General features: G+C 51.7%; 1 protein-coding gene across 1 annotated transcript in view; it reads left to right on the top strand.

Annotated features, from left to right (window-relative positions):
• Nucleotides 1–24,260, top strand: part of Ksr2 (kinase suppressor of ras 2) — a 350,333-nt gene that overhangs the window by 179,827 nt on the left and 146,246 nt on the right. Inside the window, exon 5 of the mRNA XM_021729336.3 lies at nucleotides 23,178–23,374. Within this exon, the coding sequence (XP_021585011.1) occupies nucleotides 23,178–23,374 (197 nt within the window). The remainder of the gene's footprint in view (nucleotides 1–23,177; nucleotides 23,375–24,260) is intronic.

The following is a 24,260-nucleotide window of genomic DNA, read 5'->3' as shown; positions in this document are numbered from 1 at the left end:
TCTGGCCCTAATCTGTGTTTTCCTTGACGTCCACCGTGACGCCTCAGCTGTGAGGACAGCTCCGGTTATCTTAGGACATTTACCGCCACAGTGGCTCACGAAAGTGTGCACAGTTTGTGCTTCTGAAAAATAAGCCCCGATCTTCCCATTTGGGGTTCACCGTCCACTGGTTTCCTTATGAACCAGAGAATGTGTCAATCATGGGTGCAGTGGGACCTCCAAGGAGCCCAGGCTGGGACCAGGTGGTCTTCCTGCAGTGGCAGGTGGCAGGTGGCTCTGTTCTTCTGCGGACCCGAGTTTTACGGCTCCTTTGCTGATGGTCATAAACTTGGCATTTGCTTTGGGTACTTGGGGAGCCCTGAACCTCTAATTAAATTGCATCCGAGCAGGTGGAAATCACGCAGCTGGAGAGACCTTTAACAACCGCGGAGAGGGAAAAGGGGAGCTGGGATCCGCTCGGTGGCCACCGCCTGCTCTGTCTCTGGCAGCTGTCACCCCCAATCATCCTGTTCCCACAGGGTGGCACCCCTAGGGCACCCGCAAGCCCTACTGGCCCCCTCTTCGGCCTTCTTAAAGTAAAGCAGCTGCTTTTCACCACCTCTCTTTCTCTCTGGTCCTCACAGGCTTTCCTCTCCATTCTCCGACGGTGGGTTATCCGCCTGCAGCCGCGTAGATTTTTGTCATTTTTGGATGGTGGTAGATGTTTGTATTTTAATACATCCAAGAACACTTCAGTGGGGATAGGTTTGTTCCTGTTGTTGGGCATCCGGGGCCACCATCCACCTCCAGAACTTTCTGGATGTTGCTGAATGGAAACTTGGCACCTGTGAAATGATGACCCCCGTCCCCCGCCCCGTGCCTTCCTGCCCTCGGTCCCCGCGACCACCGTGGGCCTGTCTCTGTGAACCTGGCTCCTCTGGGCGGCCGCTGCCGTGGCTCAGGCAGTGTTGGTCCTGCTGATCTACGGCTCCTTTCACCTCACGTGAAGTCCTCGGGGCCCACCTGGGCTGTCCCCTGTGTCAGAAGGTCCCTCCCGGATTCGTGGTGCTCCAGGAGCGTACAGGCCACCTGTCTATCCGCCCGCCCCTCCGCGGGCTCCGGGGCTGCTTGTGTCTTCTGGCTGCTGGGGACAGTGCTGCTCTGGGCACAGGGAGGGTCCCTCTCAGCCCTGCTTTCAGCTCTTCTGCAGGACACCCACTCCGAGGTGGGATCCCTGGTCCAGTCGGGCTTGCATTTTCAGGTTTTGCAGGAGGAGCCTGGGTCCTGATCCCCGCAGCACCTGCTCCGTTTCTACCACCCACCTGCCCAGGTTCCAGTCTCTTCACGTCCCCGGGTGGATTTCAGGTGTTTTGGTTAATCCTTTCCTTCCTCCCCCAAGACAAAGTTCAAGGCCAATGAGGACCCCTTGGCCAGCACCATGGACCCGGGAACCCAGAAGTGGAGGGGAGAGGTGTGTTCCTAAGGGAGGAGCAGAGCAGAGGGCTTCGTCCAAGGGCCCAGAGTCGGGAAGTGTCTCCTGAGAGCCTGATTCACCACCTGGTGGCAGACGACTGGAGCAAGGGACCTGAGCCGCAGGTGTCCCCCACCTGCCTTCGGGGGTCTTAGGGGTCTGGAAAGTTCCACAGACTGCCATGTCTGGCAGGCAGGGGGAGCCTGACAGGAGATGAGCTTTCTGAGGAGGTGGGTTTTGGGAAGGAGATGTCTATCCTCCTGGAGTCACCCGTCACCTGCTTGCTGGGTGCAGAGGACTGAGCCAGGTTGGGGAGTCATGGCAGTGCCCATTGTCCCCGAGGGTTGTTGACTGTCAAGACCCAGGCCTGGGGACCGGGGTCCTTAGAAGCAACCACCTGTCTTCAGTGACCTGAGCCAAGGCCCAGGGGGGGAAGTTGTGTAGATTTTGGAAAGGGAACTTCCTCCTCCCGTTCAGGAATGTTCTAGAAAGCCAGGCGCATCCTCTGGGCTTCCATGGAGGGTGGATGGGGGGCCATTTGAGGTTGGTTCTCACCCAAGCGTCTCCAGGTCTACTCTTCAGTGAACCAAGGAACCTGGTGCTTCTGTCACCCCGGGGTGACTTGTCACAACTCACTCTGCTGCTTAACTTCCCTGTGTGTGGGGGGGTCAGGCTCGGCTCCTGCACTGGACTGTGGCTGCTTGAGGACAGGGCGGCTTTGGTGGCCAAGGCCTCCCAGTCTGCGACCCCCACACCCCGTTTTCTGTAACCATTCTGCTTCCTCATTTCTTTGGATCCCACTTTAAAAAAAAATTTTTTTTTGGAGGCGAATCTCACATAATGTAAAATTAACCACCTGTCGCTTGGTGGCATTGGACACATGCACAGCGTTCTGCCATCACACCTCTAAAATAGTTCCAGAATGTTTTCATCACCCCCAAAGGAAGCCCTGTGCCTGTTCATCGGTTACCATCCCCCTCCACTTCCCTCCCTCCCTCCCTCCAGCCCCTGGAAGCCGCCAGTCTTCTGGCCCGCCCCACGGATGTCACATAAATGGAAATGGCGACCGCCATTGGTCTCTCTTCTTGGGAAAGATGCCCCTCTTCAAGTGCTTTGTGCATTTCCGATGGCCTTGTCTCCTTGTCCCTGTTCTTGTGACACCTGCAGAGTAAAGGACCCCACACTTGGGGCCAGCCAGAGTCTGGGTGGAATGCCACCTCTGCGGGCCCCTGGGCCAGCGGCTCCCTCTCTGGGCCTCAGTCTTCTCATCTGTACAATGGGGATGTGACCCCGTACCTCCCGGGTAGGCTCTGAAGATGGAAGGTCATACAGCGAATGCTCCTGGCCAGCCCCCTGGAGACCACCGGCCCTTCTTACCGGCTTTTTCTATTTTTTTTCCTGCTCCTGGACTTAATTGGCAGCCGTAGCGTGGCCCGCAGGTCACCTTGCTGACGCTTTGGCATTCGCAGGAGATCTGGGGGAGATGCTGTCAATAGCATCAGAGACAGGCGCGGCGGATTCTGCTCAGAGCCGGATGGGGGGCAGGGGGTGCCCTTGGGCACGTCTTGATGTGATGCCTTGGTTTGCACCGGGCACGGCCCTCGGTGGGCAGCCGTCTGTCTCTGTCAACCTGCCAAATCTCTCTGATGCATAATTCATCTTGGTGCTGAAGAAACACGGCTGGGATGTCACCCGGAAGGCGGCCGAGTCGGAGGGCGGGGGTCTGCATATGCAGGAGGGCAGGGGTCTCCTTCAGTTTCCCAGGGGCTGTGGCCGGGGCACGATCATGGCCCAGGGTTCATCCCCACCATCTCCCTAACGCAGTAAGGCTCCGGGTTGGGCCATTTCCCAAGGACGTTGACCTCTCATGTGACATTGCTTCCTGGACCTGCCAGTCAAGGTGCCTGTCACCCTGGATTCCAAGGCACCATCCAACAAGATGTCCAAACGTACAGCAGGGTTCTTTCTTTCTTATCCTTCACAACACACCTGCCCTGCGTCTCGTTTCTCCCTGTGTCCCCCCAAATCGCAGTCCTGATGGCAGCGTGGTCGAAGAGGTCGGGGAGCCCCGTTCCTGCGTTGGAGAGAAGGTCTGCAGATTCTCCCCTGAATCAGAATCTGCCCGCCCCTGGCCGGAGACACCGCGCGGCCTTTGAGAGGAGTTTCCCTGGAGATGGGGTCTCTGCCTGCGGATCCGGGAATCCGCCTGACCCCGGAGCAGACCTGTGCCTGCTGAGAACCAGGAAATAAGTCTCCAGATACAGAGCAAAAGCCACTAGCCTCCACTGTCCTGTTCCAAGCCAGCCAGGGGCCACAGAATGAGACCCCTTTGATAGGACAATGTGAGAAAGGCAACGGGATTCATTTATTTATTTTTAAAAAGATCATTGCCATTTAATTCACCTGTGTGCCGGCAGCAGTCAGTTCAAGACATTTCAATGAATCACACACAGCGGGAGCTCTCTCTGTGCCCAGGGGTCAAGGGCTCAAGACCACAGCTGAGTGGTTAGTTGTTGGGTTAATGAGGGAGAGGCTGGGTCTCACTCACTGTTTTAACAACTATTTCTTGAGCCATTACTATGTGCCAGGTTCTGTCCCAGACAATAGGGGCTCAGTGGAGGATCTTCTTCTTCCCTCCCTCTCTCCCTCACTCCATCTTCCTTTCTTTTCCCCTTCTTTCTTCCTTCCCACCCCTTTCTTTGCCTATCCCCCCTACACACACACACACACACACACACCCTCTAGGCACTTTCATTGCAAAAGATTCACACACGTATTCAGTCTGGGAAGTTTCCCAGCCCATCATTCCCACCCACTTCCTCAGTGCAGATCCTTCCGGTTCTTTCCCTACGACCACACAGTGGACACAGCCGAACACGGTTGTGTGGTATTTACCTTCATTTGTCTGTACACAGAAGACCATGCTGCACGTGCTCTTTGGCAGTTAGTGTCCTTGGTGAGTCCGTATGTCTTGGGAGCCATCAAACCTTAGCCCCTGAGCCACATCTGGCCCACTCTTTATTTTGTCAATAAAGTTTTATTGGCACACTGCCAAGCCCATTTCTTTATATATTTCCTGTGACTGCTGTGGTGCTACAAAGGCTGAGTTGAATCATGGGCGCGGAGACTGCCTGGCCTGTGACGTCTAGGATATTTACTGTTTGGCCCTTTAGAGAAAATTTGTTGACCCGTGCTGTGGAGCCACCTCATCCTTTTTGTTGGCTGTGTAGTATTCTAAAGGTGGGTGCATCCTATTTTATCGACTGACTCCCTTCTTAAGATGACTCCTGCTTTGCTTTCCGTGTGTGCTCAGATGGGGACCCCCTAAATGGGACTGTCCCCTGGGTGCCTCAGATTTGACTTTAACACCGTGGTCTATTCTGATGGGGACGGTGACGGAGCCTGAGCATTAGTGCTTACAGAGGCAGTGACACCATGGTGTCTGACTGTCCTTGATGATGCAGGCAGGTGTCACAGTGCAGAATGACCATACAGAGCGGTGATTCTTGGGAGGAGGAAGGAGACTTTGGGAAATTTGTTAAAATGCAGATTTCCAGGCCCGACCCCAGGGGATCTGAGGAACTGTGGTGGAGCAGGCTGAGTCTGACTTGGTAAAAGCTTGAGCTGCACTTTTATTTTTTAAAGAGGAAGTTCAGCTTTACAGGTCTGAGTCTCTGGGGTCTTTGGTTCCAAACAACAGAAGCCAACTCTAGCCATCTTAAGCAGAAAAATGGAACTACTAGGAAGATCCTGGGGTAACTCTCAGGATCAACAGGAATGCCGGGGTCCCCGGGCCACAGAGGAGGGGACCCTGCTGTCCTGGGGCTTCTGAGTAGCAAGACTGATTTGACAGGCTTTGGGAGATAAACAGCTTCAGATGATCTTTTACCCTGTTATTGTGTGGCACTGCTCAAGATTTATGTTCCCCGGAGAGATTTGGATTGGCCTGATTGGCACTTGATAACTTGGAGAGAGCCATGTCCCTTGTTGACACCTCCAACAAGATAGTGTGTGGCTCAGGAGAAATTCCCCCGGGGAGAGGCGGAGTAGTTGCTGCGGGTTTGCAAAACACATTGTGATCTCTCCTTCCAGGCAGTGATACCAGATTATTGGCTCGGATATTTAAATACGGAGTCCAGCTGAGCAGGAGTAATTACACGGATGCAGGATGCAGATGCTAAGTCCCATTGGCGGTGCCCCCGACCCTCGAGGCTATTTAATCCCAAATGAGCACCGTCTCTATCATAAAAGTCACGGCTGGATGCAAATTTGAAAGTCCCTTCGAAAGCCTTGCTTTGCAACCCGGCACAGATTTCAGGCCACGATTCTTCCAACCCACAAAGAAAGTTCCCGAGTTTATTCTTGGAGTCACAATAGGACGGCCAGGACTGGATCACTGCAAATTCCACACCGATGGGTTCATCCTCGCCGGCGTCTCTGCCCAGCTAGCGCTGACTCATCTGCCCCACAGAACCAAGGGGCAGGAGAGGGTGTAGCAGCGGATAAATAAAAAGGCTGGACACCGCGTGGACGCTGCTCTGCCTAAGGTCAGGCTGGGAAGCGTGGAGAACCAAGGGACACTTGAGAGATCTGCTCCCACCCCTCAATTTGCAAGCAAGAACCTGAGAGCTCAGTGAGGTTGAGCACCTGCCCTGGCCCTGGCAGCAGCCCAGCAACCTCTGGGCGGGTCCAGAGAGATGGTCGAGGCTGTTTCTCTCTTGGACAGACAAGGGTCCTCGCTGGCTCACCCCCTTAGCAACAGTTGTCAATGCCACATGCACTTAGGATACCGATCCCACGTGGTTTCCTAGGGAGATGTCAAGGTGTTGAAAACTCAAAGGACTGAGCAGGCCTTACCAGGTGTTCAAGCTAGTCTAGGCCTTAGGGAGGCTGTGACATATTTTTGAGGACTAAGAGAGTTTTGGGGATCAAACAGAACCTGGTTCAAATCCTGGCTCTGATGTTGTGTGCAAGTCACCCAGCTTCTCTGACCCTCTGTTTCTTCATCTAAGAGCGGTCACATTCCACCTCAAAGGATAAAGTGAGCAAATGCCTGTCAAATGTTTAGCACGAATCCAGGCTCAGAGCGAAGGCTCAGTGAATGGCCCCTGGAGTGGAAAAAGACAGAGAGCTCATTCGGCTATTCCTTGTTTTTTTTCCTTCTTCTTCTTTTTGTTGTTTGTTTTAATTAAATTTAATTGTTTCACAACAAGGGAAGCTAGCATCAAAGTCCAGGGTGATTTAAGTCATGACAGAGGTCCTCCTTCTATTTATTGATCGTTTTTAATTGATGCTTTTAGATAAACCTAAAGGCCAAAATCACCGCGGCCTCTTCACCTATGTACATGACGTCATTTGGTCCATTTCAATCCACACGTCCTCCCTTCTCCCGTCCCCCACCCTCTCCCATCCCCCACCCCTTCCTCTACTCCCCTGACATCCCTTCTATTGTCCCTCGACCCTCCTGACACCTGCCCTTTCTCTTCTTTGGCACTAGCTTCCCTGTGTGAGAGAAAACACTCAACCCTGGACTTCGCGACTCTGGCTAATTTCACTCAACATGATGTTCTCTGGTTCCGTCCATTTACCTTCAAATGACACGATTTTATTGTCCTTTATGGAGGAGGAAAACGCCATTGGGCATACCGACCACATTTCCTTCATCCACTCGTTCATCTGTGCACAGGCAGGTGGGCTGGGTCCAGAACTTGGCTGTTGTGAATAGCAGGGCTGTCAACCCTGATGTCCCCATGTCACTAGAGTAGGCTGATTTTAGTTCTTTGGGTACATATCAGCACGCGGTCCAGCTGAGTCGTGGAGGAATCTCCAAACTGCTTTCCAAAGTGGTGGTACTCACTGCAGTCCTCCGACAGCGTGCGAGTCCCCATCCCCACCAGCACTGACGTTCATCTGTCGTTTGGACGGTTGCCATTCTGACTGGAGTGAGATGAGACCTCCGGGTAGTTTTGATTCTCATTTCCTGATTGCTAAGGGTCTTGGACATTCTTTTGCCCATTTATCGATTGGATCACTGCTGTGAAGGCTTTCGAGTCCTTGATATATTCTGGATATTAATCTCCTACCAAAGGAGTGGCTGGTAAAGATTTCCTCCCCCTCCCGAGCCTCTCTCCTCCCATTCTTAATTGTTCCCCTGACTGTGCAGAAGCTTTTTAATTTTGATGCCATTCCACTTGTCAGTTCTTGGTTTTATTTCAGGAGCTTTAAGGGTATCGTTAAGAAAGTTGGTGTCTGCACCGATAGGTTGGTACGTTGACTCTGTTTTCTTCCAGCAGTTGCCGAGTTTCTATTCTAATTTCTAGGTCTTTGCTGCACTTTGAGTTGACTTTTGTGCAGGGTGAAATGTGGGGATCTAGTTTCATTTTTCTACATACAGGTATCCGGTTTTCCCAGTGACATTTGCTAAAAAGATTTTCTTTTCTCCAACATAGATGTTTGGCACCTTTGCGAGATATCAAGTGATTGTATTCACGTGGCGTTGTCTCTGTGTCCTCTATTCCAATGGTCTTCATGTCTATTTGGGTGTCAATACCGTGCTGTTATTATGACAGCACTGTTGAATAATTTGATATCAGATATCATGATGCCTCCAGCATTGCTTTTTTGGATTAGAATTTCTTTGTTTATTCTGGATCTTTTATTCTTCCACATGAATTTTAGGACTTTTTTTTTCTAGTTCTGTAAAGAATGTCATTGGTATTTTGATGGGGATTTCATTGAATCTGTATTTTGCTTTTGGTAGTACGGCCGTTTTGACCATATTAATTCTTCCTATCCATGAACATAGGAGGTCTTTCCAATTTCTAAGGTCTTCTTCAATTTCCTTCTTCGATGTTCTATAATTCTCATTGCACAGGTCTTTTACCTCCTTGATTAGATTTAGATTTATTCTCAAGTTTTTGTTCTTGAACTTATCGTGAATGGGATAGTTTTCCTGATTTCTTTCTCAGCAGATTCATTATTGGAATACAGGAAAATGATTTATTTATGTATGTTGATCTTACATTCTTCTATTTTGATGGATTTTTATCAGCTCTAGAAGTTTTCTGGTAGGTGTTTTTGGGTCTTCTAGATATACAATCATGTCATCAGAAAACAGAGATAATTTGATTTCTTGTTTTCCTATTTGTATCTTTTAATTTCCTTTTCTTGACTGATTGCTAAGGCTAGCATTTCAAGGACTATGTTGAATAGGAGTGTGAGAGTGGACTTCCTTGTCTTGCTGCTAATTTTAGAGGAAATATTTTCAGTTTTTCTATTTGGTGTGTTGTCAGCCTTGGGTTTGTCATATATATAGCCTTCACACTGTGAAGGGAAGTTCCTTCTATCCCTAGTTTCTCTAGTGTTTTTTAACATGAGTGGGTACTGGACTTTGACAAAGGCTTTTTCTGCATTTATTGAGGTGATCATGTGATTCTTGGCCTTAATTCTTTTTATGTGATGAATTATACTTATTGATTAATATATATCAAACCAATCTTTCATCCCTGGGATTAAAACCCACTTAATCATCATGTGTTATATTCTTTTTTAAAAAATATTTTTTAAGTTGTTGATGTACCTTTATTTTATGTATTTGTACGTTGTGGTGCTGAGAATCGAACCCAGTGCCTCACACATGCTAGGCAAGCGCGCTACCACTGAGCCACAACCCCCAGCCCATGTTATCTTCTTAATGCGGGTTTTTTTTTTAATTTTTAATTTTTTGTCGTTGTAGATGGACAGAATGCCTTTATTTTATTTATTTTTATGTGGTGCTAAGGATGGAACCCAGTGCCTCACACATGCTAGGCAAGTGCTCTGCCGCTGAGCCCCAGCCCCAGCCCTGAATGTGTTTTTGAGATGGCTTGCCAATATTCTATTAAGGATTGTTGCATCAATGTTCGTTCAGGATATGGGTCTAGAGTTTTCTTTCCTTGATGTGCCTTTGCCTGGTTTTGGTACCAGGTTGACACAGGCTTTAATAGAATGAATTTGACAGTGTTCCCTCCCTTTCTATTTCATGGAGTAATTTGAAGGGGACTGTTGTTAGTTCTTCTTTAAAGGTCTGAGAATCCATCTGGTCCTGAGCTTTTCTTTGTTGGAAGGCTTTGAATTGCTGCTCCAGTCTCATTGCTCCACGTTGGTCTGTTCAGGGTTGCTATATCCCGTGGTTCATATGTGGCTAGAAATTAGTCAGTGGCTTCTAGATTCTGCTGTTAATTGGAATATAAATTTTCCAACTAGATTCGAGTGATTCTTTGGATTTCAGAAGTGTCTATGGTGGTATCTTAAGCTTCTTATTTCAGGGGATGTTTTTGAGTCAGATGACTCCCTGCTCCACTCCCTGACCCCAGGGTGAGGCCAAGAGGAAGGAGAGGTCAGCCCCCACCCTGTCCTTGGTGGGGGGAGGCAGGGGTGCCATTATGAATTGCATGGATGGAAGCCTGTCCCCCCACCCTGTCCCATCTGCTCCGGGGAGACTGTGGGAGTAGACCTCTGCGCCAATTTATCTTGGAAATTGTCTTTTCTTCAGGCAAGGGGAGGAGGAAGGAAACTTAAAAGAAAATAACCAGTCACATGCCCGTGAAATCTCTGCCTCCAATCAGTCATCCTTTTTAATAATGAAGGCTGTCATGAGCCCTAGTTCAGTAGGAAATGATGGCCTGTGTAAATATTTGGTCTGTAACTGATTTATGGGTTGGGGAACAAAAAAATAAGATTAGTTGCTAATCACAGGGATGCAGGGAAGTCATCAGGCCCGGGAGCTGGCACTGAGCATGCCCCAGAGGCCAGGTCCCAGCTCGCTATCTGGATGAGCTCAGATGACGAGATGGGGTCGCTGGCTGGGCTGTACAGAGGATCTTCACCTGGAGAGGAATCTTGGGCTTCCGGATTATTCCATGAGGCAGAGACATCTCTGTCTGTGTTCGAGATCAGCCTGTAGCAAGATGCCCAGTTGGCAAGCCTTAAGCTTGGTTCTAGCTGGCTCACCTTGGAATGGACCACCTGGTGACTTCCTGTCTGCGCAGGCACCTGATGGAATGAGAGTTTAGGTGATAACTCTGACAATAGAATCAAGGGTGAAGTCAGCCAGATCTGCCATCACACGCTGGCTTTTCTTGAGTTGTATCCTGAGGCCATAACCATCCACAACCCGGGGACCCTAACTGCAGAGTGAGAGTCTCAGCTGTTCCTGTGGCCAAGAGACAGCATGTCCCCGCGCAGCGCCTGGCCCCAGTCTCTCAGGTAGAGAGAAGGGTCTTCCGGCCGACACTGGCAGTCTGACAAGTGCTGGGATTCGTTCTTGGAGGAGGCCACCTGGGTTTCCTGCAGGCCAGCCTCCACTCAGCCACTCTGCAGCAAAAGCTGCTTATTAGAAATACACCCGCGGGTGGGTACCAGCTCTGTGTCCCCTTCTGGCACAGAGCCAAGTGGCTCTCTCCCCACTCACTTCCAGGGAGCCCGTGGGCATGGGAGACGGTGCCACAGGACACCTGCACCCTGGTGCATCCGATTAACTAAAATGTCTCCACTGAGCCCTTATCACATGCCCGCCATGGACAAACCCGTCCCCACCCTCCCCACCCCCACCCAGCACTTCCAGATGCCAGGAGAGGCCCACGCTTATGCGCTTATGGCGGGATCTGAAAAATGAGAGTGTAAGTCAGAGCCCAAGTTGGAGCCATGGAGAAGCAGAGAGCCGCAGGTGACAAGTCCCAGCCTGTCCCAGGAGGGGTGGGCAGGAGGTGGGAAGGGGAGACATGGAGTCCAGTACAGGTGTGAGGGGTGGTGGCTCTCAGGGACATCGAGGCGATGCCAAGTGGAATTCAGGGGCCACTTGGGCTCACTTGGACTGTCCTGCTTTCAGGTGAACCAAGGTCCTCTGAGCGCAGTGGTTGGTCGACTGGAGCCCCAGGGCCACATCAGCCCAGTGTTGTTGGACACAGTCGCGCTCAGGCAGGGACACGTATATTGTCACAGGGCAGAGTCCTTTGTTGCCCCAGAGAACATGTGACTTGCAGAGCTTCTGCTGTTCCCTCTCTGGACCTTGCTAGAAAACCCCTGGGTGACCCCCGCCTGCGACACCTGGCCTTTCTTCGCCTTTTCCTCCCTCTGTGTCTGAAGCCGTGAACGAGGTGTTACGAGGCGAGCGGGCCGTGGAGGGACAATTTTCTCTTTCCCCAAATCATGTCTCCCTAGGAGGTCTGCGGGGTCTTTCCCATTTTTTTTTTTATTGGTGCCTGATGGTGGGATGTGTTGTGACGCATTCAACAGCACACAGTGTGACAACATGACTTGCCAATATCACTCCCCAGTGTTTTGAGAGCTGACTTGTCACTCCATAAAGTTTGAACTTCACAAAAACAAAAACAAAAACAAAAACAAAAAACAAAAAAACAAAACCAAAAACCCAGTTTATATTTTGGTTCCTAAGACATCTCATATACAATTCAAGTACATAGGTTCATATTGTATACTGTCTCTATATATATGTGTGTAATATGCATGTTTATTTCCTAGGAATTTGTAGACAACCATATGTGTGTGTGTGTGTGTGTGTGTGTGTATTTATAATTTTTTAAAGATTTTATTATTATTACTTTTTGGTCCTAGAAATTGTACCCAGGGCCACTTATAACCACTGGGCCACATCCCCAGCTCTTTTTAATTCTTTTCTTTCTTTCTTTCTTTCTTTCTTTCTTTTTTTTTTTTTTTTTTTTTTGGTACCAGGGGTTGAATTCAAGCACTCGACCCCTGAGCCACATCCCAGCCCTAGTTTGTATTTTATTTTGAGACAGGGTTGCCCTGAGTTGCTCAGTGCCTTGCTTTTGCTGAGGCTGCCTTTGAACTTTTGATCCTCCTGCCTCAGCCTCCCGAGCCACTGGGATTACAGGCGTGTGCCACTGTGCCCAGCCTATTTTTAAATTTTGAGATAGGGTCTCACTAATTGCTGAGGCTGGTCTCGAACTTGTGGTCCTCCTGCCTCAGCCTCCCAAGTCCCTGGGATCACAGGTGTGCACCGCCACTCCTGACAGCAACCACATTTTTATATCCATGAATTCAATCTGAGATTGCAGCTGGCAGCTGAGGTAGAACAGCCATTTGAAAAACAAAAATCCATCTCAAATTTGACCTTCAATTCGGTACTTCTTGAAAAAAAAAATAAAACCTCATTAAAAATATTCAAGAACAATTGGCCTCATCTGTCCATGTCTGTGCCTCTGCTTTCTAGGGCTTTCTTCTTTCTGTCTTAGACTAAAATAAAGAGGAAAACCTCAGCATAAGTCATTTTAAAATCATTTTTTTTTAATTATAAAAGATGGTTGTTACTCAATTCAACTGAAGGAGACAAGCTCCAGCATAACCAAGCACCTACCCCAGTCCACAGCCGTCAACCGGATCCTTCCAGAAGAGGTTTCCACCTAAGTCCCCCAGCTCAGGAGGGTTCAACTTAGGAGTTTTTGCAATAGTGCAGAATGATGTGCATTCACTGGAAACCATACTTGGAATTCTGAAACTGGTCTTTCCCCGGGTTAGCAGTGGGTGTGCCACCTCCTCTTGCAATGCTGGGTGGCAGCAGTGAGCTGCGGGTCCCAGTGGACCAGCACATCCTGGAGAGCTGGGCCCCAGTCGCCTCCCGCCCTCCACCTCATGGCCCGGCCCTGGCCCAAGCCACCCTCCTCTCCTGCCTGGGTGGCCCCAGTGTCCTCCTTTCAGACCCCCAAATCCATTCTTGCCTCACCAGGGTCAGCTGCAGGTCAGGCAGAGTGACCTCTCACAAACAGAATCCCCTCTCATCCCCAGTGTTCTTAAAGCCTTCAGCTAGGTTCCTCGGCTCTCAGAACACAACCCCGTCTCCCGACGGAGGCAAACGAGGATCTGCAGAGATCTGGCCCCCCACCTCCAACCTCACCTCCTGGCTCTCCTCGAGGTGAGGTGACCTGCCCTGGCCTTGCCAAGGTTCACGGACTCTCCCTGCAGTTCTCTGGTCCCCTCTTCCTCCAAATCTGTGCGAGTCTGGCTTCTCGGTGACATTCAGGCCTGCCCACCACATCCCCGGAGTCGGCTTCTGCACGTGGCTCCTGGTGGTCTCACCTGTTGGCCTGGGTGTGGCTCTAGTCGGCCTTCTTTATCGCTACAGTCCACTTACCTTATTGTCTTAGTCATATTTATCAGGTCGTTATTGAATTCATATTTGTCTTTTAAAGACATGGGAAGACTCATCCATGCACATATATATATTTTTTTGGCCTCTTCCCACCTCCCTGAATCATAAATGCCAGTGTTTCCCCTCTATCCTGATTCTTTTTAATGCCCACCTCGTTCCCACTGAACGGAGTTACCATGATGTCATTGACCTGTCCACGCTGGCGCGTACTTCAGCTGCTTCCCGTCTTTTGTTAAGCAAAGTTGATCCCACTGTTGTAGGGAGACGGAAACCAAACTTGGAGCCGACAGGGGAGAGGGGGGAGAGCAACAGGATGGAGGGATTGATGGAACAGGAGATCGGGGCGCCCCTTCACCCCTCAGTCCCGGGAGCAGGCGAGGTTGAGGGCAGCGATGTCCAAAAGGAGTTGGGAAAGGTGCTCTAAGCTGCTGTCTCGGCTGCAGCTGCCACTACCCACGTGTGACTTCTGGGCACCTGAATTGTGGCTGATAAACAGAATTTTTAAATTTTATCTCAAAATTTTCAGATTGAATTTTTTTTGCCGCTATCTAGAACAGCAAAGGTTTAGGCAAATGACTTTACATTTACTGATGAAAGATATTTCCAGGGCCTGGCCCTGGGTGATGCAGCTCCACCGTGGCCGGGAAAGGGAATGGGAGGAGAGGATGTTTGTTATTTAGACACCAAAGATCAAGAGACATTTTCCTCTGGAGGGACTGTGCATCCTAAGCAGGTTCTGGGGGCTCTCAGGCTGTTTTTCTGGATAAACACCTGAGGACAAGTAGTTCGGATGGAGTTCAGCACATGTGTACTGTAAAGGGTCAGGTAGTAAATACAATGGGGGCCAGAGGATCTCTCTCTGTGCAACCGACTTTGCTATTAGGTAGAAGAAGCCACAGACAACAGTAAATAAATAGGTCGGATCTTGTTCCAAGGAAACTTTATTTATTTAAAAAAAAAAAAAAGAGAGGGTGGGGAGCAGAAGGCTGGATAGGGCCCCTACTTGGTTCATGGTTCACCAGCCCAACTGAGTCTGGAAGACCCTGGAGCTGCCCATTTGAACTCTCAGGCGGTCCCCCGCCTTCACTGGGGCTTCCTGAGCCTCCACACCCAGTCGGCGGTCGGCAGGGATGACCTGCACCTTGGGATTCTAATTTCTAGTGGGTCACACTGAAGTTGAGGTGTCTGCTGTGCTTTGTGACCCCCACCCCCCAACAGCCATTGAGTAGACTGGTAGGTGACCCCCTACCAGACTTTTGCTCCATGGCCAGGTCTGCAGGGCTGGACATAGGAAGTGGGGACATACGAAGGCCTCATCTTGTCCTCCCCTTTTGTCTCCAGAAGGGCCTGATCCAGGGCCCTGGGCTTAGAGCATGTGTGGTGGGTGTACGCCAGATCTGTAACCACGTCTCCGAGCTTTGCCTTTCTCTTCTACAGAGAGGGTGTTGCTATAGGACCTTCCTTAGAGGGTGGTTCTGAGGACCGCATGGGCTGATGCACACAGGGACAGGCACCTGGACACCAGTCAATGCCATCCATGGGAGGCTGTTGATGGCAGCGCAGGCTGGGATGGCTCTGGAGGATGCAAAGGAGCTTGCACTTGATCTGAGCCTTTAAGGATGTGCAGGGAGGCAGGTGGCATGCTAGAGAGAAGGATGGAGGAGCTCAGGTAGAGCAGGTTCAAGGTGAAAGGGAGTACCTAGAAAACAGTGGAGGTCGAGTGCCTTCACCAAGTAGAAAACTTCTTGGAATCGACAGATTCACCCTGAGAGAGGACCCCGTCTGTGACACGGCTGGCCCAGGGCAGACCCCCGGTCAATTTCATGTGATTGTCACTACAACTTAGGGATGTCCCTCTCTGAAAAGTGAGGAGGCCAGCTCAGAATGGAGAAGTAAATTGCCCAAGACCTCCCACTGGTATAAGGGGAGCTGCACTGTCACCCAGGGTCACTTGATTCTCAGTCCCTGCTGAATGGATTATGGTGTTAGTCCACTGCCCCAGCCCATGGAAAACTAGCCTGTGCACTACAGAGGTCCCCAGGAGCTGCTTGGATATCTGCCACTCTGAGAGCCACCGTCCCCCCAGCCAGATCCCACGACCACCTGGGAACCGATGCCTCCTGAGCCAGCCTGGTGCCTGCAGCTCAGTTGGTGGGACAGGTGCACACAGGTGGTGCCTCTTCTTTGGCCTCTGAGCACTTCTGCTTTGTAGCTGGGGAAGATGGCTCTGCTTCCTGCAAGGAATCTTGTCCCCAGCCCAAGTCGCTATATTGACCCAGCAAGGAAGATGACATGTGTGTCTCACCCAGAAAGCAGTTTGTACAGATGTCTGGGACCCAGAGCAGGGGGGGAAGTCCCCGGGCTGGTGTGGGGCTGGAATGGCGTCTCATGCCATCGTGGGGACCCAGGCTCTGGATTTGGACAAACTGGTCCAGGACATTGGTGCTGGGTGGGCTCAGTTGCTTCACGGTGTAAGATGGAACTTAAGGTGGTGAGAACCCCCTGAGCAATCACCCAAAGTGTAGCTCAGAGGACTTTGCATACCAGGCATTTTCCTGGGCCTTGGAGACGACTTTCATAAACCAGATGAAGATGGAAAATCTGTTCTAGTTGGTGGAGACCGAGATCAAAGGCAGAAGTGAACACCCTACAGATTATCACTCCATGCTGCTCAGCCCTGTGTGTCGCCCTGGTGGCTGTTCCACAAAAGGCAGCAGGTGTTTTTCTGATTTCAACCACGGGGCCAAAACATCCCTTGAGATAAACAGATAGTATTAGTCAGCTAGAGATGCTGTAACAAAATACTGCAGGCTGGGCAGCTTCAGCAGCAGACGCGTATCTTCTCACAGTTCTGGAAACTGGAAGTCCAGGATCGAGGTGTCAGTAGGGTCAGTTTCTCCTGAGGCCTCTCCCCTTGGCTTGCAGGTGGCTGCCTTCTGAATGTATGTCACCTGGCCTTTTCTCCATGCTTACCTGTCCCTGGTGTTTCTTCCTCCTCTTACATAGATACTAGTTGGATGAAGGCCCCACGTTTATGGTCTCGTTTAACCTTAACCACCTCTTTTAAAGACCCTCTCTCCAAATGCAGTCATATTTGGAGGGACCGGGAGTCAGGACCTCCATTTGGAGGGGTGTTATAACTCAGTCCAAAACACACAGTGCTGGTGAGACCTCGAGAGGGTCTTGGGAATAAGAGCAGCCGGAGACGGGATACTTTGACCAACATTCTTCGCCCCTGGGAGAGCCGATCTCCATTCTCTACTTCCGCCAGCCGTGAACGAGGCTCCCGTTCTCCACCTTCTCACCAATGTCTCTGGTTTCCCATTCCGCACCCCTGCTCCCTGGACGGCGCTGGCCTGACCATCCTGGTAGGTTTGGAGCTCACTGCAGTCTTGACTTGTCATCCCCCACTGACTAATTCCCTGGAGCAGGTTTAACGTGCTTGTTGGCCACGCATCTATCTTCCTGGGAGAAATGCCTGTTCAAGACCTTCGCCCACTTTTTAATCGGGTTGCTTGTCTTTTTTTTTTTTTATGATTGCTTGAAAAAGAAAAACCTTCATCAGCTATAACTTTTATACAGAAGCAAAGCACACAGTTTTTTTTTGTGTGTGTGTGTGTGTATAGCTTGATGAATTTTTATCAGTAGATCCAGGTAGTCATCACCAAGACAAGACCAAGAACATGCTCTACCTTCCAGAAAGCTCCTGGGGTCCTCTTCCAGTCACGGCCTCCTCAAGGTGATCACTGATCTGCCCCTCTCTTGCCATTGATTGGTTTTGTCCATTATTTTATATTTTCTTTTGGGTACCAGGGATTGAACTCAGGGGCATTCAACCACTGAGCCACATCCCCAGCCCTATCTTATAGAGACAGGGTCGCACTGAGTTGTTTAGCACCTCGCCATTCCCAAGGCTGGCTTTGAACTCGGGATCCTCCTGACTCAGCCTCCTGAGCTGCTGGGATGACAGGTGTGTGCCACCGTGCCCAGCTGTTTTGTCCATTCTTAAACTTTATATAAACGAAGCCTTAGTTCTGTTTGTTCTAACAAAATGCCATAGACTGGATGATTTGTAAATAAAAGGAGTGTATAAATAAATAAGTCTCAGTTTTGGAGGCTGGAAGTCCACATTCAGGGTGCTGGCATGGTCAGGCTCTGGTGAGGGCCCTCTTCTGGACTTCTCTTTGGATTCTCTGACTTCTCTTTGAATTCTCGCCTGGTGGAAAGAGGAGTTGGGTCATGTGGCTGGGGTGGGAGTGTGTAGAACTGGCTCTTGATCTTGGCTCTGCTGCAGGGGGATGCCTGCTTTGTGTCAGGTGCTGAGGATATAGGCCCTTCTTGTACGATAGGCACAGTCCATGGGGAAGAATATGCTCATCCAGCAGCCACAGGAATAAATGCAGAATTCTAACGGGGCTACATTCTATAAGAAAAGGCAGGTGCTGCAGGAAGCACTTTTTAGAAACCTGGCTTTGCCTGTTGAGCAGAGATACTTTGTAAACAATCAAAAGAGGGATCTGATTGTTCAGCCATTAAAAAAAAAATGAAACCCAGATCCCAACCTGCACATAGATGGACCTTGGACACTTTTCTGCTCAGTGAAAGAGGCCAGACACAGAGGTTCCCTTAGCGTGCCGACCCCATCTGGGTAGTTCACATATTATGATCCCAACCACATGAAATCTCCAGAATCAGCCGATCGACAGGGATAGAAGGCAGACCGGGGGTCTTGGGGGGCTGGCCAGGAGGGGCCCCGGGAGTGAGTGGAATGGGGGAAGGGCTTCCTTTTGGAGAGATGAATGTCTGACCAGGTGGAGGGGGCGGTTGTGCAACAGGTGGATGCTCTGAACGCCTGCGGATCGTTTGCGTTCATGTGGTTGATTGTTAAATTATGCGTGTGAATGTCATCATCTCAATACAGCAAAAAGCGGCCCAAAAAAGGGGGAAAAATGTGGACCTGAGATTCTAGGAAGGACGGGTCGGGCAGCAGCTCAGGTGGGGGAGGAAGGGAGGAAGGTGACTTGGAAATGGAGCCTCGTGAACCAGCTGACAAAGGATCCTCGTCATTCTCAGGATCCTTTTAATGGCCCTAATAATATCCTAACAGTCCTGGGCTAGCCCACACTCATTAGGCATCAGGGAAGGGGCGGCACTGCCCTAGCTCTGGGAGAGCCTCTGCGTACTCCACCTTCCTCAGCATGGACGCCGGCCCCTGAGCGGGGTGTCTTTGCCCAACACGGATGTGCAGGCTCCGCTCCTCCTGGCTCTGGGGCCCCATTTGGAAAGCCCTGTGGCTCCCCCAGGGTGGATGTCCCAGAGGCTGTCGCTGCCCCTCCCAGGGTGTCCTTGGCCCCGGTTCCTGATAGGCGACTGGTGCCATGGACGGGTACCACTCTGCACAGACCGCGGGAGGCGCCGTCCTGTGAGTGACACCCGCAGCACCTCCCGGGAACCTCAGCTCACGGTCACCAGGCACAGCACGCGTGGGGCGCGAGGGGGGATGGTGAAGGCGGAGCACATCTCGTCTGTGGAAGCCTCCTTGGCGCAGGGGGGCCGTGGTGGGACTTCCTTCCACCCTGCTCTGGCCACTCATCCCCCCACTTCCTCTCCCATCGCTCTCCTTTCTTTCCTTCGGTCCCTCTTCCCACCCTACAGTCCTCTCTTTCTTTACTCTATCTGTCCATCTGTCTTCCCTTCTCCCTTTCATCTCCATGTCCATCCACCTGTCCATCGACCCCTCCTCTGCTCCATCCGCGGCCACCAGTTGGGAGACAGCCTCCCGGACGCCGCGGACCTTCTGCTAAGTGGCTGCTGGTCAGAGCTGGTTCTCTCCGGGGACCTGTGTGGCCTCGTTGCCTGGTGGCTGGGCACCTGGAGGCTCCTTGGGTGTCTGGGAGATGACCGTGGCCTCCCTGGGTCTGGCTGAGTCCTCCTCACTCATCAAGGGTGGTGGTGGTGGTGAGGGGGTTGTTGGGCGTTTCAGATGAAAAACAAGAATCGGCTTCGGTTCCTGGCTCTTCAAGGCTGTTGCCATAGCTATAAAGACACATGGTCCCAGCTGGTCATGGTGAGGTCAGTCACAGGCTCGGGGACCCTGTGCTTCCTGTGGGCTGCCCCGCATTCTCACAGTAGCCTCTGGGTGAGGGGCAAGTCTTCTCCCCACTGCCAGGTGAGGAAACCGAGACTCACAGAGGCAGGTCACTGTCTTGAGGTCCCCATCAGGACTAGAGCCCCAATCTCCCCCATCCCAAAGCCTGTGGTGAGCTTAAGCACTAGATGACACTCCTTTGCGGGTTGAGGCTTCCTTTATCTTCACCACTGGACGCTCATGTGGAATGAGATGCCCCCCTGCCTGCCTCCACCTGCTCCCCTCTCCTCCACTCTGGGCAGGGAAGAGTCAGTCAATGAGAGCTGCTGTAACAGGAAGCACCTGTCTGGTCCTTGCCGCAGGCCCCTGCGGGAGATAATAAGCAGGGTTGGCAGCCCGGGTGCTGTGAGGGGGCGACTTGGCAGGCACACTGGGGCTCCTTCAAGTGCCGGGCAGCAGGCCTCCTGGAGAGCGTGACTTTTAGGCTGCCTGAGTTTTAAATTAACAGTTTTCCTTGGCTCTTCCATTCAAGGAGGCTTTGCTTTGGCCACCAGAGGGCGCTCAGCCCCCGGCTGCACAGGGTGGGGTTTGGGAGAGGGGCAGGAGGGGTGAGGGTAGTTGGGATGCAGTTTTTAACCAAGCACCCTTCAACCAGCTCCTGGGGACGGGGAGACGCGTTTCCAAGCCAGTTTTAGGGGTGCTTTTCATTCATCTGGTGCCAAACAAGGGGCTGAGGGGTTCAACCATGGGAACCCCACGGGTTCCTGTCCTCAAGGAGCCTACGATTGAAATAGAAATGGAATGAGTGACACGTGGCCCGTGCCAGAGCGATTATTTAGGAAGCATCCAGCGACCACCTACTATGTGCCAGTGTCTGCGCTGATTGCCAAAGATAGGAAAATGAACTCTACGGGTTGTTGCTTTCCTGGGGCTGAGATGAGAAATTGGAAAAACCAATTTGGAAAAAAAAAAAATAGAATAGAAAACTACAGTCCGACAGATGTGGGGAACCGGGAATAACCATGGCCGAGTGGTGTCAACCCAGGCTGGAGGGACGAGGGAGCGCTAGAGAGGGCTCCCTGCAGGAAGAGTGGCCAGTCCATGCTGGGAGGGACTGGGGTCTTGGAAGGAGGTGACATCAGAGCTAAGTCGTCGAGGACAAAGAGGAGGAGAGGGTGTTCCTGGTGGTGGAGGCTCATAAGCCAAGGGTAAGAGGGTCAGAGGACCAGGTCACGGTGCGTGGGGCATTAGGAACAGTAGGAACATTCCCTGAGAGGCCATCTTGCCATCTTGCCCTTCCTCTTTAGTCCCTCAAAACTGAGAGGGCTCGGAGAAAGAGAGGGGGAGAAGGACAAATGGAAATATCTAGATGGGGTTCTGGGGTGTTGTGGCGAAGTCTTCCAAGAGAAGAGATGGAGGAGCCTTTCGGGACTCTGCTAGAAGTCAGGGACCGAGGGCTCAGGGTGGACAGTGGTCTGGAGTCAGTTGAGAGACGGGCCACCCTTCCCCTGCCCTTTCCCTATGACCTGTCCTTTCTCTATGTCCTTGTCAGTGGAGAGAGGATAACACGGCATCCTCCTAGAGGTCATGGTGAGGCTTGGAATGAGACCTGAAAGGCCCCAGACTCAGCCCCTGGGACACCGTCTGTATTCAAAGTAGCAATAATAGTAGCCGCGGTTGGTGCTGTCGTTAATCTCACGATGAAGTGTCCTGCCTGGTAAACTGGACGGGTTTTTAAATGTCCACACCTTATGTCGAGGCCTCTGGAGATGCCCTCTCTGAGCTGCAGATCCAAGCCCATCAGCACCTGGCTGGAGTGCTTCTGCTTTTAGCATTTCCTCCCCGTCTGTTTCTCAGTGTGAAGGGTCCTGTTGGAGATGGAACAACTTCACCTGCTAATTATCTGCTTGCAAGGAAGACGGACAGAGAGAAAATATGGATTCAAAAAGAATCCTGAAAACCCTGGCGTTTTTATTTATTTGAGCACGGGACGTCGCGTAATCGCCAAGCCCCTCACCGCCCCCCCTCTTTTGAAATTTTTAGACATTTGAAGAATATGTTTGATTGAGCCCAACCTTGAGTGCGTACAAAAATATCCTTCGTAAGATAGTTGATGACAGTTGGCGATAGTAAGACAGTTGGCTTCTGATTGGATATTAACAGTGGTAACACATTGCTGTTAATTAACTGTTTAGATATCACACCGTTTCTTTCCTTCAGAGAGTTGTGATGAATTTCCTGATGTTTACAATTCCGTGCACCTCCCCTTTTTTGCAGGGTTTTCCACGAATGCACTCTGTGGTAGACAGGGCAGACGTCCACTCAGCCCATCGGGGTTACAGGGTTGAGGCCAGATGTCCCTCTTCCGTCTTCTGTCCAGTGGATTTGGAGCCGGCCATCGGTCAGAGGCTACGGGCTGAGGGGGTTCTGGGACAAAATCCTCAGTACCTTTCTTCATCTTGCTGTTTCGAGATCATACAACGAATATTTAAGTTCCTGCCAAGTGCGAGTCACTTGCTAGGTATGGGGGTTTTGTAGCATCTCGCATCTCCCGGATCTCAGAGAGTCTCTGAGCTTAGGACCATACTTTCTAGAAGTTTCCACATGGTTTTAGTTGCACATACTTCAAAGGAATCCTCCGAGGGATCCCCATGGTAGATAACAATCAGGATGGATCCTGATACTCCAGACTGAGTAATTTACAGGGATTATTTTATCTAATCTTCTCCACATCCTGGCAAAGAACTCTCTGATGGATAAGAGTCAAGTTAGCGGCGTGAAAATGATTTGCCTGAGGTTGGTGAAACCAGCCGTCAAAATCTGGAGGGTTTGGCCCTGTTCACCAGGCTACGAGGGTCCCCCTGGTTGCTCTCTGATGGGCACAGAGAGGAGGGCTGGGGGCACCCAGGGTCCACACATCTCCTGCAGCTGCCCTTGAGGGGCCTCGTGGGGTCCAGCCCACAGTGTGGGGGGGGCCGCTTCCTTCTGCACCCCCAAGATGGGTACCATCCAGAGCTCCTGGTCGGGGATGGACTGAGAACCAGTGGGGGGTGTGCCCAAGCAGGTTGTTCTCCTATGGATGCAGGGCAGTGACGTGGGGACTGACGTCTCAGATGGGGGTAGAGGCCACCTTGACACAGACCTCCTGAAGGCACCGGGGTCCACTTCTTCAGACACCAGAGGACAGTGTGGGGGCGCGTGACCCTGAGGGCTCAGAGGGTGAGGTGGGAGATGCCCTTGGCCCTGGGCTCTGTAGAGCTTCCCGAGGGAGCAGGGTGGAAAGGACGGCTTGTCCCCTTAGCTGTCCTCCATGGTGCCCCTCCACCCGGCCCCTTTCTCTTTTCCTGGACGCTGTGGACCTTCTCGTGTCTCCCCTTGGGGTTTGGACCCTCCAGGGGGAGACTGGAGCCTGGCCCTAATTCCGAGCCTGGACGGATACATTTCCCTGTGGTCTTCTGTCTCCCTCCCAGAGCCAAGAAGAAGAGCAAACCTTTGAACCTCAAGATCCACAGCAGCGTGGGCAGCTGCGAGAACATCCCCTCCCAACAGCGCTCCCCGCTGCTGTCCGAGCGCTCCCTGCGCTCCTTCTTCGTGGGACACGCGCCCTTTCTGCCGTCCACCCCTCCTGTCCACTCGGTCCACACCACGGAGGCCAACTTCTCCGCAAGTAAGTCACCGCCTGGGGCTGCCCTGGCTGGGGGGAGGGTTGGGGACAGGGCGGCCCCCTCTGGTCCCCAGCACTGCGGCTTTGTGGGCCAGGTGCAGGCGCTCTGTTCCCCCTGACACTCCGCCTCCCCCGCGCACCTCTCACGCCCCTTTGGGTGGTTTTGAAGGGGGAGTGATTGGCAGGTTCCTGCTCTCCGATCCGCAGGTGTGGAGGGTGACAGAGGAGCAGCTTTGTTTTTCTTAGCCACAGGGAGGAGGCGGCTGTGATGAGGTGGTGTGTTCTTTCCTTAGCTCGGGTCAGCGCTCTCGTAACCTTTGCATCTCAGAGACATATTCAGGTTCCAACTGGGCTGAGCGTGGCCTGGGGTGGTTTATGGTTTTGCTGTCACCAATTTTCTGCCGGAGACAGAGTATTGTTATTACTCGGAGCGGAAATGGAAGTTTCTGGAGATCAAGGGCCGAGGGTTCGGAAGGCTTTTAATCTCCTCTGCCCAGAGGCCCCTTGTGATGAACGGGCGGGCACAGGCACGGTCAGAGGGGAGTCCCTTGAACTCAGTCCGCGGGTCCTCTGGCCAAGAGAGCAATTTTGATTGATTGGTTTGCTCAGGAGAAGGAGGGGGCCGCTAGACGGTGGAATAAGTGACCCCTGCCCCTTCATACAGCCACGGGCTGTTCACGACTTGCTGTCACTCTGGATAAATGAGAGGAATGTTTACTGAGCTAATCACCCACCCTCAGGAGCTCTGAGTTCTTGCAATTATTGATTGGATAGATGGATTGTTCCCATTGTCCAGATGAGGAAACCGAGGCTCCGGGGCAGCAGAAAACTCGCCCAGATTCACACAGCTGTCATGCACTTGAGCCGGGACTTAAATCGGGTTCTTTCT

The sequence above is a fragment of the Ictidomys tridecemlineatus genome, chromosome 2 (genome assembly GCF_052094955.1).
Source record: "Ictidomys tridecemlineatus isolate mIctTri1 chromosome 2, mIctTri1.hap1, whole genome shotgun sequence".
Classification (NCBI taxonomy): Eukaryota; Metazoa; Chordata; class Mammalia; order Rodentia; family Sciuridae; genus Ictidomys; species Ictidomys tridecemlineatus.
Note: the sequence above shows the minus strand (reverse complement) of the source record. Positions and strands in the feature narration are given on the sequence as shown.